This window comes from Colobus angolensis, unplaced genomic scaffold (genome assembly GCF_000951035.1).
Source record: "Colobus angolensis palliatus isolate OR3802 unplaced genomic scaffold, Cang.pa_1.0 Scaffold108, whole genome shotgun sequence".
In the NCBI taxonomy this organism is placed as follows: Eukaryota; Metazoa; Chordata; class Mammalia; order Primates; family Cercopithecidae; genus Colobus; species Colobus angolensis.
In genome coordinates, this window is record NW_012111808.1 from 7,841,680 (window position 1) to 7,858,414 (window position 16,735).

Consider the following 16,735-nt stretch of genomic DNA (forward strand, 5'->3'; position numbering starts at 1 on the left):
TTTTTTTTTTTCTTTATGTCTTACGAGTCTGTCTTTGATTTTATAAAGTGACATCATTTGTTGTTCTGTTATGAATGCACACTGTTTTAGCCCTTCAATAAGCCCATCGTTTGTTTTCACCGTGTTGTCTGTAGACACTTTTTCTGCCTTGTAAACATCCTCATCATCACTATTGTCACAATCACCTTGCTTCAGAGCTAGGCTACTTAACCCTAGCTGACCATCAGTCAATGCACGAACAAGAGAAACCCCATTATTGATATTATAAACTTCTTTAATGTCTACTTCCAGATTTCTGACAAACTCTGAAGGTATATTTTTTTGTTCATGTAAGGAGGATAGACATCATTTTTCTTACCTGACATACTCAATTCTTCAAAGTTATCTTCGCGTTCATCATCATCACTGAACATAGTCACAAGCCGAAGTTTGTGCCAGGCAAGTACACTGTGTCTTTAGTCACTGTGTTCCAAGCGTTGATATTGGCATATATAGCATCTTTCATGCTAAACTTTTTAATAAAAGGCCTTCCACGTGCACAACTCACCTCTTTACTGCAGCTAGCATGCTGCAGTGATGCTGAGGTTTGGGGTATGAATGATCCTGTCACTAAGGTGATAAGCTGAGTGCCAACAGGTAGTTTTTCAGCCCTTGCCTTCCTCCCCCTCTCCCTTCCTCTGGTAGTCCCCAGTGCCTATTGTTCTCATCATTTTGTCCATATGTACCCAATGTTTAGCTCCCACTTATAAGTGAGAACACATGTATTTGGTTTTCTGTTCCTGCATTAATTCACATAGGATTATGGCCTCTGCTGCATCCGTGTTGCTGCAAAGGACATGATTGAATTCTTTTTTAATGGCTGCATAGGATTTCATGGAGTATATGTACCATGTTTTCTGTATATGATCCACTTGATGGGCATCTAGGTTGATTCCATGTCTTTGCTGTTGTGAGTAATACTGTGAGTCTGCATTTTGGCTACAGCGTGTCACATAAGATCAGGTGTAGAATTTTCCACTTGTGCCGTCATATTGGTGTTCAAAAGGTTTTTGGAGCATTTTGGATGTAGGATTTTTACAATAAGGGTTTCTCTACCTGTACTTATCTCCTACTATCTCTGTATAACTCAACTACCAAATTTATATGTATATTCCAGACTTCTCTGTACCTGATTTTTAAGCAGGATTCTTTAAAAAAACAAAAACAAAAACAAAAATAAAACTACCAAACCAAACCATATCAATCATGTCCTGTCCATGTCCTTGTCTATTTTTTCCCAAGAAGATTTATGAATTTGTAGGAACCAGTTTTCTTCCTTTGCTTCTCCATTGTAAATCCAAAGTCACAGATATTGTATCGGACTCCATGCACTTGACCTTCATTCAAAATCTCTCTAATTTAATGTTGGAGTGAAAGTGCAGTGACTGGAGTTTAAGTTTCTGTTTCAAGGAGAATGATGGAATGATGAAAACATAAAGTAAAAAGCAGGGGTCAAATTTTGTGTCAAGGAACACTACAGTTTTAGACACATTGAGTTTAAGGTGAAAGTAAGACCTTGATGCAGAAAACGTAGACATGTGACATGATACCTTAGGAAAGTTAGAGGTAAGCCAAAGGTGACAATGTACAGATTTTTCTTCTAGTATTGATAGTAAATAGCTTTATAACTAATAGATAAAAATTATATCCAGAGCACAATATTTAACATGATATCGATGATCCCATGTACACGAAATTACAAAAAAAGAAATACCCAAAGCTTTCTAGCTTTCTTCATAAATGAAAGAATTCAATAAAAATATGAATGCTATGTGTCATTTTAATGAAATTTCCAGAATATTGTGAAACGTATATAGGATAAGAATGTATTGTTTTCAATGGGGGCATTTTAAAACCTCAGTAATACAAATGAAACAGATTTAAATTGGGGAATTAAACTTACTGCAAAAAAAAAGTTTAGCATAGTTATTTTTCCCCCTTTAGGAGGAATAGTGATCAAAGTTATTGTTATATTTATACTTTTAAATTTTATTTAGTGATGATTCGCATTTAACAGCGAAATTTCTCACACCGTTTAAAATCTTGGAAGTTAAACCCTGATTATTCATTTGCAGATGAGTCCTATACAAAAACTTTTTGAATCGTTTACTGATTGAGATGCTAAAAATTTTCCATTTGGCTTTATATATTTGGGGTCTCCAGGTGTCTCTTGTCAGGGAAAGCACTGTTAATAATTGTAAACTGTGATTACTAATTTTGTTAACCCAAGGACAAATCAACATTCTGTCATAGATCAAAGCTCTTTTTTTTTTTTCCTCCAAGTGTCAGATGTGCTGGGGATCCTTTATTTCTTAAGAGCAAATGTAGCTTTGTAGGTTCCTGCTCAACACAGATACTACAAAATAAACATTATATCCATTTAAGTTTCATGTAATACTAAATACATACAAAACAATATGTCATATGTCTCCAAGCTGAAGCACAATATTAAATTATACATTAAACCCATCATTTGACATAAGAATTCCAACATTACTGAAGCCATTGAAATAAACTATGTCTTTCTACACACCTCCACCCACCACTTTGCCTGAATATTTTTGTAATGTTCAAATTATCTTTATATTTAAAATAAGAAAAACAGGAGTTTGTTTTTATTTTATTTTATTTTATTTTTATTTTTATTTTTTTGAGACGGAGTCTCGCTCTGCCGCCCAGGCTGGAGTGCAGTGGCCGGATCTCAGCTCACTGCAAGCTCCGCCTCCTGGGTTTACGCCATTCTCCTGCCTCAGCCTCCCGAGTAGCTGGGACTACAGGCGCCCGCCACGTCGCCTGGCTAGTTTTTTGTATTTTTTAGTAGAGACGGGGTTTCACCGTGTTAGCCAGGATGGTCTCGATCTCCTGACCTCGTGATCCGCCCGTCTCGGCCTCCCAAAGTGCTGGGATTACAGGCTTGAGCCACCGCGCCCGGCCTAGGAGTTTGTTTTTATTTGCTCCACTTGTTGGAAATAAAATATCAAAAACAGATTTGAATGAATTGCCGTCTCTCCATATTAGAGAAATGAGGATATCCAAGTCCCTATCACCATTTAACCTCTTCTAGGATCTAAGCTCTGATAATCTTCTGTGTGTAACTTGATAGATAACAAATATTATCTTCATTTCATAGATTAGACTTTACGTGCTTAGGAAGTTCAAGTAACTTGGCCAACGTTCAACAGTTGGTAAATAGTAGATCTGGGATTTGAATTCAATACTCATTTAGTTCAGGTCTTATGTTCTTTCTACTCTCATGCACACAGCTTTAGTGTGTATGTGGCGGAGTAATATAATAGCCGAACATAAAGATGTGATCATAAGTTTATTATTTAAAATTCCTTTTCAAGGGTTTACGTTTACTATCGGCAATCTCAACTTAGATAATGATTTTTTATGTTAACATTTAAATTCATGGGATAAAGTATAGTAAGTATCAATCCAGTTCTGAATAAAGGAGCTAATTGGTTATTTCATATTTGGCACATTATCTTCAAATTAGCCTTTTCCAATATTAAATGTGACATTGCAAATTTTAGAACAATTAACATTTTTGGTGATAACAAATTATCCTTTGGAGTACAGATATGCCTATGTATTATGTTCAAATATATTTATTTATATAAAAATATAGTCAAACCCAAGGAAATTTCAAAATATGACTTAAGAAAAGATAAAAATTAAGCTTAAGGCCTAGCTGTGTTTATTGATAACTCTGAATGGCTGAAAAAGATAGAAAACTAGTAAGTCTGCATTTATTCATTTATTTTATATTTTTAAAAACAATAATTACCATTTTTGAGTGCTTATATGTATTGGGAACAGTTTTGTGGAACATAACACCCTTGATCTTATTTAATTGCCTTTATCTTTTAAAGATTCCCATTAGGCAAGCATTTTATTATGATGATTTAATTATGAGAGAATTAACTTCCACAAAATCTCACAGCTTAAAAGGAGTATAACCAGAATTTAATCCTAGGTCTCTGTGACTGGGAAAGCCACAATTACCAACAGAACAAGGTTCTTGAAATTCGGTACAAGGGAAACCTAGATAGGGAGTCAGAAACAGGGTCTCGGGCTTTACTGCTGCCACTGACTGCCCAGGTGCCATGAGACAGGCCCTCTGAGTCTACTTAAAAGGGTAGAAAGGTGATATAGTCTCCAAGATCTGATCTCATTCAAACATAACTTCTCCACAAATCAGTAATTTGGCAGTTGCATTTCCAGCAACCATCTTTCTGTTGTAATGTTTATTCTTTTAAAAAATATTAAAACATTAAAATGTGCTTATTGTAGTAAATGTACATAATAGAAACACTCTCAATAAAGAAACATGCCCTTCAATATTATCGCTTAGGAATAATGACTACCAATAGCTCGTGACTTACGAAAGGTAATATGCCGGAGGTATATAAGTAAGATGGTGGTACTTTCCTCTAGATAATTGGTATCATGCTAAGTATTTTGTTCTGTATGTTCCTTGTACCATAAAACCAGTATCAATACTGCTTCATAAACTGTTTTTAGTAATATAAAAACATTTAAGATAGGCAACAGAGACCTTCTTGAGGTGGATGGGGACTCATGGAACTATATATGGAGCTTCGGACATAGAGTCTAAGTGCTAAGCAAGCTGCTAAGTGGGTGGAAATCTTGTACCTTCTTCATGCAAGTTGTGGCAGTAGCTATGCAAGTTTTAAGTCAATAAGTTTCAAAAAACAGCCATTTCACCAATGAAAAAATTATTTCTATTATACCCTACACATATTAATTGAACCTCTGTGGATTTATTTATTTTTTTTTTTTTGAAATGGAGTCTCATTCTGTCACCTGGCCTGGAGGGCAGTGGCCCGATCTTGGCTCACTTCAACCTCCACCTCCCGGGTTCAAGCAATTCTGCCTCAGCCTCCCGAGTAGCTGGGATTACAGGCACCCACCACCACACCCAGCTAATTTGTGTATTTTTAGTAGAGACAGGGTTTTACCATGTTGGCCAGGCTGGTCGCAAACTCCTGACATCAGGTGATCTGCCTGCCTCAGCCTCCCAAAGTGCTAGAATTACAGGCATGAGCCACCACTCCTGGGCCTCTGTGAAAATTTTAGTAGAAGTATGTGATGACGCTTACGAGCTATGTCTGAAGTGTATGCTTCTGACCAGCATCATTCGAATATTAATTAACCATCCTTTAGAGATTAAAGGATAGACACAAGCATCATCATATTCATACTGGAGTTTGTTTTGTTGTGTTTTTTAATATTATTTTTTAAACGTTTAACTTCAGGAATACATGTGCAGGTGTGTTACATAGGTAAACTTGTGTCATGGGGGTGTGTTGTACAGATTATTTCATCACCCAGGTATTAAGCCTAGTACCTGTTAGTTGTTTTTCCTGATCCTCTGCCTTCTGCCACCATCCGCCCTCGGAAAGGCCCCAGTGTGCGTTGTTTCCCACTATGTGTTCATACGTTCTCATCATTTAACTCACGGTTATGAGAACACATACCTTTGGGTTTTTCTGTTCCTGAGTGAGTTTGCTAAGGATAATGGCCTTCAGCTCCATCCGTGTCCCTGCAGAGGGCATGATCTCGTTCCTTTTTACGGCTGTGTAGTATTCCATGGTGCATATGTACCACGTTTTCTTAATCCAGTCTACTACTGTTGATGGGCATTTAGGTTGATTTCATGTCTTTGCTATTGCAAAGAGTGCTGCAATGAACGTATGCATGCATGTATGTATCTTTATAACAGAATGATTTATATTCCTTTGGGTGTATACCCAGTAATGGGATTGCTGGGTCAAATAGTATTTCTATCTTTAGGTCTTAGAGGAATCACCACACAGTATTCCACAAGGGCTGAACTAATTTACACTCCCACCAACAGTGTATGTATTCCCTTTTCTCCACACCTCACCAGCATCTGTTACTTTATGACTTTTTAATGATAGCCATTCTGACTGGTGTGAGATGATATTTCATTGTGGTTTTGATTTGCATTTCTCTGATGATCAGTGATGTTGAGCTTTTTTTCATGTGATTGCCAAACTGGAGTTTTTAAAAGTTCATTATTGTTCTTTGGTATTTAGCCAAAGGAGTTGAAAACTTACATCCACACAGCGTTATTTAATTGTCAAAATATGGAAGCAACCAAAATGTTCTTCAGCAGGGGAATGGATGAACTGTGGTATATGCCTATAGCGGAATTTTATCCAATACTAAAAGGAAATGAGCTATTATGCCATAAAAATACATGCAGAAAACTTAGAAGCATATTTAAATGTAAAAAATGAGAGAAGTCAATCTGAAGAGGCTGCTTACTATATGATCCCAAGTGTATGACAGTCTGGGAAAGGCAAAACTAGAGATCGTAAAAAGACCAATGGTTATCAGTGGTTGGGGAGAGGAAGAGATAAATAGGCAGACAATAGAGTATTTTTATGATTGTTAGAAACTACTCTGTATGATAATATCATGTTGGATACAGATCATAATATATTAGTCCAAACCCATAGAAAGTACAACAGCAAGAGTGAACCGTAATGTAAACTATGGACTTGGGTAATTATGATATGTCAAGGTAGGTTCATTTATTATAACAATTGTACCACTCTGGTGGTGAATGTTTATAATAAGAGAGGCTTTTCGTGTGTGGGAAAGGGGGTACATGAGAAATCTCTGTACTTTCTGGTTAATCTTGCTGTGAACCGCAAATAAACACTCTTTCTTCAAAAGGTTAAATATCAAACACAATAGAACAAAAGGTGTCTGATGTTACAAAGTTTTATCAGAAAGTTTATTCTCATCTACCAATATTTTCACAGCAGAATAATGATGTAACATTTTATCACTAATAAACTATGGAATTTTTGAGGGTAGGTACACCGGATGTCACATCAAAGATCCTCAGACAGTTACACGTACGAAGTGATGTGAGCCTTCCATTAGGGGTGACTTCCTAACCTAACAATCATACTTCTAACATTAATCATAATGAAATAATAAGGAATGGGTGTTTTTAAGGTTTGGGATACACATTGCATAATGTCTTCTCATGCAATTGTATCAATTTATATTTCAACACAAAAGGATATAAAAGCACCTACTTTACTACCGTCTCTACAATTGTAAAAATTAATTTGCTTTTAAAAATGTAAATTTGATACCATAAAATTTGTAGCCATTTGTCAAAGGCCGCTCCAATGCTATAATTATATTCTTTTTTGCAGGCAACATTTATTTCCATTCTTTAAGAATATTCCAAGAGAACATCTGTTTGTACTTCAAGTTGACTAATGTAGGCTATCTAGTTTCCTTTATTCCTTTGGTTAAGCCATAATATGGATATGTGATACAAATGCATTTCTGGAGCCTTGATTACTATGCTGCAGTGTCCTTGTAGTAACTGTAGAGTTCTACTGTCTTTTTATTTCCACTAAAAGTGCTTTCTTTCCAGTAGGATTTTGTGAAGTAAAGCAGCTTAGGCCAAATGCAAATGCAATGTGTTCACATTTTTACTCATTTAAAGCATTGGTCCATTGAACCAAATTCATATGAACATTTGGATTTTTCCCCCTTTTTCATTCTCCTTGCATTAGTGTATCACAACAGTACAAAGCAATTTAAGAAAAATTGAGTGAAAAAAACACAAAAGAAATATAAAACAAGAAGTCGGGTAAGAAGCATTCATTGAAAACATATCATGTATAACACTATTGGCTTCTAGATAAGCAATAGAAATAGTAAAGGACAAAATAGCCTACACGTTTAAAAAAAAACTGTAGGAATAACATCTGATTAATGGAATGATTTTTTTTAAAGATGGAAGACAATACTCTTTGCCATGTTCCAGTCTCCTTCCACTCCCTTTTCCTAACCATAAAGAAGAAGCACTTGTCTGATGAAGTCAGATTCTAGAACACCCATGGTGCCCAAATTTATTAATCTCACCAAGGTATAATCTTCAAATATCCCTCCTAACACATTTCAAGAACCTATGCAACTGGAATCAAAGAAGGCAAATGCTGTGCATAAACCTTCAAGACAATCCAACGTAACTCCTCTGAACCGCACTGCACCCTAAGCTGCGTCATGTAGAAATTCCTGAGCCACCAACAGGGTTGGGCTAATATGCGTTTAAAGCCCCTGCTCATGGGTGCGTGTTTTATGGCATTATTTATTTGTTTATTTGTTTACTTTTTTCATCAGGCTGAAGCGGAAAGCTGATCCATAACCTGGTTAAGCATTGTTTCTCTCTCTCTGTCTTGCATTTCATTCTCTTTTCTTTTTAACCATGATGTTCAGGTAGTCTTTTGTTGGTTGAAAGGTGACATGATGTCAATTTGTGGATTTAGTAGGAGGGAAGGAGGGGCACTTTGGGGCCTGTAGTGCTACAGCTCAGTTTCCTTGGAGGTACTTCACTGGGGTGGGGATGGGATGTCCCAGACATAGGATGGTACCATGCTTTCCATTTAGCATAATTCATATGTATTTCTCCCTAGTGGACACTGCAGGTGGAAGAATAATTCTCATTTGTGCTAAGTTTTAGATATGCCAGTGTCCTTAGCTACAGATAACTCTAATTCTTAAGATCATAACTGAACAAATCAGTCCTGATACCGCTTAGACAATGACTAATTCCTTCTACTGTCTGTAGTAAAACTAAGATAGTCTGATGGGATAGACATTTCCTTATTACTTCATTCATGCTATGATTCCACATCTCTCTATTTATTGATCATGGATTTTCAGAAAGGTGGCTAGAGGATGTCTTTATCACATTTCTGTGTGCAACCAATGCCTGACCCACTTGCTTCCCTGGTGACCACCATGGCTTCTTTGGTCTTCCCTGAAGACAGTCAAGGTAGCGTGAGACAATGATGGCTAGGCAGCTGCTCCAGAAGAAAGTTCTGCCCCAATCTGTCATCATTGCTGCCACTGAAATAGATGCAGCATCAAGAATGCTCAAGGTGAGACTGAATGGGAAACCACTTTCAGAAGTCAAGAATATTTTATCTCTCTAGATTTTTTTTATTTTAGTCTCTCTAATATGTTAAATATGTTATTCCCTGTGGCAATAAAAATATGAGCATAAGGCTTATCTTTAAGGGGCTCACATGCTAACAGAAGAGGCAGAATACACAAAAATAAAACAGCAAGGAAAGTGAGACTGCAATATGGAACTGGGGAGCCAAACGGGAATCTGAATATTGTGGTTGAATCAGGTCTGAAGTCGTGATGACATGCTGTTATTAGATGTTAAGGTGAATGGGGCAGACATAGAATCCCCTTTCCTTGTGGGGAATGTTCTCATGCAATTCTGTGAATTTTAGTTCTTTGCTCCTAGTATATTTAAAGTTACCTACTTGGAATAACCACTTTCTCTGCATCTGCTGTAGCAGCCGTGGTCACTACAGTATCTTCATTTAGTGTACTTCAAGCTTGTTTCCTCTAGATCTCCAGCCCCACTCTCACTCTCTGCTCCCTCCTGTGTTCACACTAAATATACTTGCTTAAGCCTGCAATTTTAAACCATAACACTTCCCCAGTTGATCCAATAACAATCCAACTAGAGCTGGCATGGCTCCAAATCTCACCGGATGTGGAATGGAGCTTAGAGGTGGCTTGAGTAAGGCCTGGCCTCTGAGGGAATCTTGATTTTACTTGAACAAAAGGCAATAACTGGAATAGAGGAAGATTTGGAGAATAGAAAAAATGAGTAAGAGACAGTCTCTGCGCTTAAAGGAGCTAAAGTCCAATATGGTACCATGGGCATATAGGGGAGGGTGGTGTTAGATGGCTCATTCATGACTTATACACACCCTAACACTGTAAACTGCTCCAGGAGAAGGTATGAACCTGAAGAAGGAGGAATCAGGATTTCCTTCTGGGCATCTGAGATGACACTTGGAGGAGAAATAGGATGAACTGGGAAGGACAGCCACCACAGAAGATGGGGCTTGCTCGTAGCTCTCTCTCTCATATCTATAGTCCCTGGGATTTTTCAGATTCATTAAATGAAAGAATGGACAGGAAATGTAGCAATGACAAAAACATAACTGTGTCCTTCTACTGCTGTAGACTATGATTGTTAGTGTATATTTAAATCTTCACATTCACTTTTGCTTTAAAACAGAGGAATTGCAGTGGAACTAAAATTTCAGCTTTAGTACCTCTTCTTATGTGTAAACTTTAACTACACTATTACCCTTTAAGGTAGTGTTTTCAGATGAATGTTGAAAGTGTTTCTTTGGTCTTATAATCAGTGTAAACCATTTAGATTTGAGTGAAGGAGTACCTTTGCATATGACCTCTGCCCATGAGTGTTTGAAGACCCTGTAAATTGCAAGATAGTTTACTGGTAATCCTCAACCTAATATATTCTTTTTCTTTATTTTAAATTACCCACAGATTAGAAAGTACAGTACAAATTTTTATTGCTCAGTGGCCAAATCTGTAGGATTATTTTGGAGCAGAACATATTTACTCTTTAAGAAGTGGCTGTGGAAGGCTAGTTTATTGCATGACACCCTCTGGGGTTTGGTAGGTGCCTCCCTTTCTGCTTAAAATGTACCAGCATCACAGGTACCCTTATTTTAGATATTTACAAATATTGCCTGAAAACACTTGTGCTATGAATTTGGTTTTGAAGTTTAAAATCCTTGATAATCAACATTTGTACTCCAGCTCAAAAAATAAGCAACAAGTAAACAGTAAGTCATTTTCATGTGAAATGAGAAAGAATTCGATGTCAGTCCTGTACTTCTCTAGAAACAGGAAGCTAAATCTCTCAGTACGGTATTACCTTTTCTGGACACTTCAGCAGACCCTGAATCCTTGGTTCAAGGGGGCATAAATACCCCATTCTCTGTTTTATTAATGTTGTTTAGGAATAATTTGGTAACAGGAAATTTATCTTGACTTGGCAACTTAGTTTTTCCAGGACACTTTCATCTCCATAGCTGCCTTTTCCCACCCACCCCAAACTGAATTGCCTGTGTGAAATATCAGGCTGTTTGCTAAGGGAGATGAATCTTTCTGTGTCTGAGAAGCACACATAGTTTTCGGACTCAGCATCTCTCTCTTTTCAGCACCTGTTTTTCTCTCTAGAGGAGCTTCATTTCTACTTCTGCACAGGGAGGATGAACAAACCTTTAATTAAATTACTTGAAATTTCAGTGATGATATTTTTTGAAATGATTATGCACCTGTTCTTTAAATATTTTCACTTAACTGCTAGAATGAGCTCTCTACATTTCAATGGTGGATAGTGTAATATAATAATGAATTTATTAGAATATATTTAATGAGGCTCTGATTTCTGTGTTACTAAAGCACACAAAGTATCCAATGCTTATGAATAACACGAAAGAGACATTGTTAAGCTTTTAATAAGGACTTTTCTTTTTGTAAATCCATAGTGTCTACATCCTATAACATAGATTCATATTTTATGGCCAAGAAAGTACCATGACATTGGAAATAATACAGAGACTGGACATTTTTTCTCATTAAAAATCATAAGCTTAAATTTACACAATGGATACTCTCAACCAGTACCCTACACAGAAGAGAAAGCTGTTGCAGAAGTACAATATTCAGGTACGGTAAGAGTGAAAAAGTCTCTTATGCATGTTCCTGTATTGCGTGCTCTGTCCCCATTTAATACCTGCTAGACAAGTCACAAAGGCCTCCCAGGGGAGAGCAGCAGACGATCTCTTTGAAGGTTTTCCTCAGTTCTTGACTCCGGAGGGCATAAATCAGAGGATCGATGATTGAGTTACACATGATCAGTATGAGATAAAAGTTAAAGTGAGACATGAAGCACACACAGTATGGATTCTGAGGACAAGAGATGTAGAATATTAAGTGGAGGAAGAATGGGGCCCAGCAGACAACAAAGACGCCAATCAGGATGGTCAAAGTAATCGCTCCCTTCATATTGGCGCCTTGGCGGATGGCACCAGTGCCGGGGAGGACAGCGATCCTCTTAATGTGAAGCCTGGCCATCAGGAACATGTGGACATAGAGAGAAGCCATGAGAGCCAACATGGTGAAGAACATGGTGATGAGACAGATGATGACAGCACTACTATCTGAGTAAATGATGAACAAAATGCCTGAAACCGTGCAAGCTGCCCAGATACAACTTATGATGATCCCAACCCGCTTAACTGTCATAATGTTATGGTACTGGAGAGCATAGAAGATAGTAAAGTACCTGTCCACCGCAATTGAAAGCAGGCTGCAAATGGATGCAAGCAAGGAGCTACAGATCACTGAGTCAATGACATTATCAATGTTCACTGTGAAACTCTGTGTGTCCGTATCTGTACTGTTTAATAGGGTGATGACAATGGTTTCTGATCCATTTGAAACGCTCACCAGCATATCAGCCACAGCCAGGCTGCAGATGAAAAAGTACATGGGTGAATGCAGATTCTTGTTCTTGGCTATTGCCACAATCACTAAGATATTCTCCAACAAGCTGATGACACCCAGTGTCACAAACACCTCAGGAGAGACAAAAAGTTGCTCGTAGCACCCTCCGTCAGAGTAGCCTTTTCCAAGGGACTCACTGGCATTGCTGTGGAGTCTGTAGCTGCTGCGGTTCCAGAGGTGCAGAGAAGCCTGCTTCCCACGGTGGGTGGAGTTCACCATGCTGGCAGGAGAATTCCAGTGTCCCCCTGAATTGATTTAGCCTCCTGGGTCAGGGAGTCGTCTCAGTTATTTCCTCCAAGTCTTTATCTGTCTGAAAGTTGTGAGGCTAAAATTGCCATGCCTGCTGTGAGTAAATGTCACAAGTCGAGAGCGTGACATGGAGTTTTTAGTCTCTTTTAGGTACGACTCTGATCATTATCACTTTAAAATCTTGGGCTTCAAAGTATTCATTCTCAGTCGAAAGAGTCTGCTCTTTGCTTTTTTGTTCTCAGTTCTGCTTTAACTTTAATCTTATGCATTCAAGTCTGTTCAAAATAATTTTCCTAGAAGCTGCCATGCCATTGGGAGACGAATCTGTGCGCACATGCTCACATCGGCTGCCTCTCGGAAGCTTCTGTTTCCAGCCTGAGCATTGCTTTGAGTGTTAGGGGCTGTAGGTGCCAGCTGCTGATTTTTATGATGTGTGGAGAGAAAAAAAAAAACATGTTCACAGTGGCTCCTCCTCTGCTTCCTTCTGACCAATCCTGATGCAATGGGAGTCTGTGAGACAGGATTATGTTTCAGAGACACAAATTGCAGGGCGACACAGATTCAGATGCAGAAGCTCCTGAAGTCTGAAGTCCAGAAGCAAGCCGGATAAGAGAGACTGAATTTCCCTTTTCAAGTTTTTGAGGGAGACAACTTGATCCCTAGAGGCCATTCCGTGATACCAAAACAACCTATCTTGAGGCAGCCAGGTTCATTCTTATGTAAAAGAGAGACATCGTGTGTGTGTGTGTGTGTGTGTGTGTGTGTGTGTGTGTGTGTGTGTAAAATGGAAAGTATACTGTCCTATGTTCCTGAAACAGATAGTCTGCTTTTTGGCTAGGATACTGAATTTATTTACTCTCTTAATTTTTTGTTTTTATTAAGAACCCAGCAAGTAGTGCTTCAATTTAAAATACTTGAAACATAGAGAGGATATTTAATGATATAGATAGACATGGTATGGCTGGAAGAACTATGTAGGTAGCTATAAATTATGAATGGGTTCAAAAAGGGGTTGATTTTAATGCGCTAATATCCCATATTTCTCTATTGAAGAGTTTCTGTTATACCTGAAAACAGGTGCTTTTTATTTACAATATTTTAAACTACATTATGGCATTAATGTAACTATGCTTACTCTGAACTCAGGAAAATAATAATTAAGCTGCATTCTGTTTTTTTTTTATGCAACATTTTTTCAACCTCCATAGTTTAATGCTTTGTAAGTTGAACTGACAGATACCTTAGTAAGTTTAGTTATCAAGCCAAGACTGATGATGTTAGTTATTTACTGAAGTTTCTGAATATTTTGCATAAGGTGGTTTGAAAGATCACAGCAAAGTTACTTTCCAAATTAATTAAACACCAGATTATATGAAATTTTGTATATTGTTTTTTCTTCTATGGTTATTTTTTATTTTAGTGCTCTGTAGTTTGTAGCTGCTTATTTCAGGGTTAATTCTGAATCTCAGTTACTTAGGTTGGGAATGTATCCTCTTTCCTTTTGTGACAGAAATAATACTAAGTAGTGTTCCTGAGCATTGAGCTAAATGAACATCTTCCATCCTGCCTTGGAATTGGGTGGGACCTTATGACTAAATTCTAGCTAATGGCATGTCGGCAGTGAGGCTCATCGCATTAGCTCTTTCATAATTTTACACAAGATTCCTCTCCTGTCTATCATTAGATAACCATACGGCATCTTTGAAATATCATGTTGCAGGTGGCAGGACCATATCATGAAAGGAGCCTGTCTCTTAATGATTGCACAGAGCAGAACTCACACCTCCAACTCCCTTCTCCTGTATTGCTGAATGCCTAATCATCTGTATATTGTAAAATGTTGTTGGGATGGGGTTTTCTGAACATCATGAGCTGAAAATAATCTTACCTTCTAAGGTAAGGTAATCTTACCTTACCTTAGATTCTAAAATAATCTTACCTACCTTGCCTTATTTTTTCTCTTTTTAAAAATGGTCATACAATTCACATACCAAAAAATCCACCTCTTTAGTACTAAGTGGATTTTTGGGGGAGCATATTCACAGAGCTGTGCCACAATCATCACTTTCTATTTCCAAAACATTTCGTTATCCCATTAGCAGCTCCCTATTTTGCCCTTTCCTCATCCTCTAGAAACTTTTAATCTACTTTCTGTCTCTATAAATTTGCCTATTTTGGACACTTTATATGATTAAGATAATGCAATATGTGGCATTTTGTGACTCACTGCTTTCATGTAGCATAATATTTTCAAGGTTTGCTGCCACTATAATGTGAATCAGAATTTTATTGTTAAAAAATTGAAAGAGGATCTTGCTCTATAACCCAGGCTGGAGTGCAGTGGCATGATCATGGCTCACTGCAGCCTTAACCTCCTAGGTTCAAGTGATCCTCCTGCTTCAGCCTCCTGAGTAGCTGGGACAATGTGTACCACCACACCCAGCTAGCTTTTAAAAACAAATTTATAGAGATTGAATCTCATTATGTTGTCCAGGCTGGTCTCAAACTCTTGGGCTCAATCAATATTCCCATCTCAGTTTCTCCAAGTGCTGGGATTACAGGCATGAGCCACTGCGCCCGGTTTTGATTTGTTTTTATGGGTGAACAATATTCCATTGTATGTATACATTATATATATATAGTATATATATGTATATATGTATGTATATGTGTATATATGAATGTATATGTATATATGTATGTATGTGTATATATGTGTGTATGTGTATATAGTATATATACTTTTTATATATATACATATATATGTATATAGTATATATGTGTGTGTATATATCCTTTTTTTTTTTTTTTTGAGACGGAGTCTCACTCTGTCACCCAGGCTGGACTGCAGTGGTGCAATCTCAGCTCACTGCAAGCTCCGCCTCCTGGGTTTACACCATTCTCCTGCCTCAGCCTCCCAAGTAGCTGGGACTACAGTTGCCCGCCACTGCATCTGGCTAATTTTTTGTATTTTTAGTAGAGACGGGGTTTCACCATGTTAGCCAGGATGGTCTCGATCTCCTGACCTCATGATCCGCCTGCCTCGGCCTCCCAAAATGCTGGGATTACAGGAGTGAGCCATCGCGCCTGGTTGTATACATTATATTTTTAAATTTATTCATCAGTTGAGGAACATTTGCGTTGTTTCCAGTTTTGACTATCATGAATTATGCTGCTAGGAATATTTATGGACAAATTCTTATGTGACATATGATTTCAATTCTTTTGGATACACAACCAGGAATGGAATTGCTGAATCATATGATAACTCTGTTTCTTGTTTTGAGGAACTGGCAAACTGTTTTCCGAAGTGACTGCACCATTTTACATTTCCAGTTAGCAATGTATGAGGGTTCAAATGTCTTCACATTCTTGCTAGCACTTGCTATTGTCTGTCTTTTAAATTTTAGCCATCATAAGGATATGAAGTGAACTCTCATTGTACTTTTGATTTTCATTTCCCTAATGCCTAATGATACTGAAGATGATTTTGCATCCTTACTAGTTACTTGTGTAATAATCTTTGGAGAAATGCCTATTCAAATCCTTTGCCCATTTTTAATTGGATTTTTTTTAATTATTGGGTTGTAATGGCTCTTTACATATTCTAGGTACTTTTGCCATTTCAATTATTGATAGTGTTCTTGAAATCACAAATCTTTAATTATGATGATGTTAAATTTATCAATGTTTTTTGGTTGCCTCGGCTTTTGGGATCATATCTAAAAAAGGATTGCCTAACCCATGTTTATTAAAGTTTACACTTACATTTTGATATCTTCTGTTTGATGAGAAATTGCTCTCATAATTTCCTTTAATTTTTAGATACAGTTTTCACTAATCTTTTGAACATATTTGAACTGATTTAAAGACTTTATATATTAAGTGCAACATCTAGACTTCCCCAGGAATAATTTATGCTGACTTCCTTTTCCTAATGTGTATGTGCTATATTTTCTTATTTATCTGCATGCATTTATTTATTCATTTTTGTTAGAAACTGGAAATT

At 37.3% G+C, this 16,735-nt stretch overlaps 1 protein-coding gene across 1 annotated transcript; it reads right to left on the reverse strand.

Annotated features, from left to right (window-relative positions):
* Positions 1 to 11,683: 11,683 nt before the first annotated feature.
* MC4R (melanocortin 4 receptor) lies at positions 11,684 to 13,139 on the reverse strand. The gene has a single exon (XM_011949463.1). The coding sequence runs from the start codon at positions 12,694 to 12,696 to the stop codon at positions 11,698 to 11,700; it is 999 nt and encodes a 332-aa protein (XP_011804853.1). The 5' UTR covers positions 12,697 to 13,139; the 3' UTR covers positions 11,684 to 11,697.
* Between the last annotated feature and the right edge of the window lie 3,596 nt (positions 13,140 to 16,735).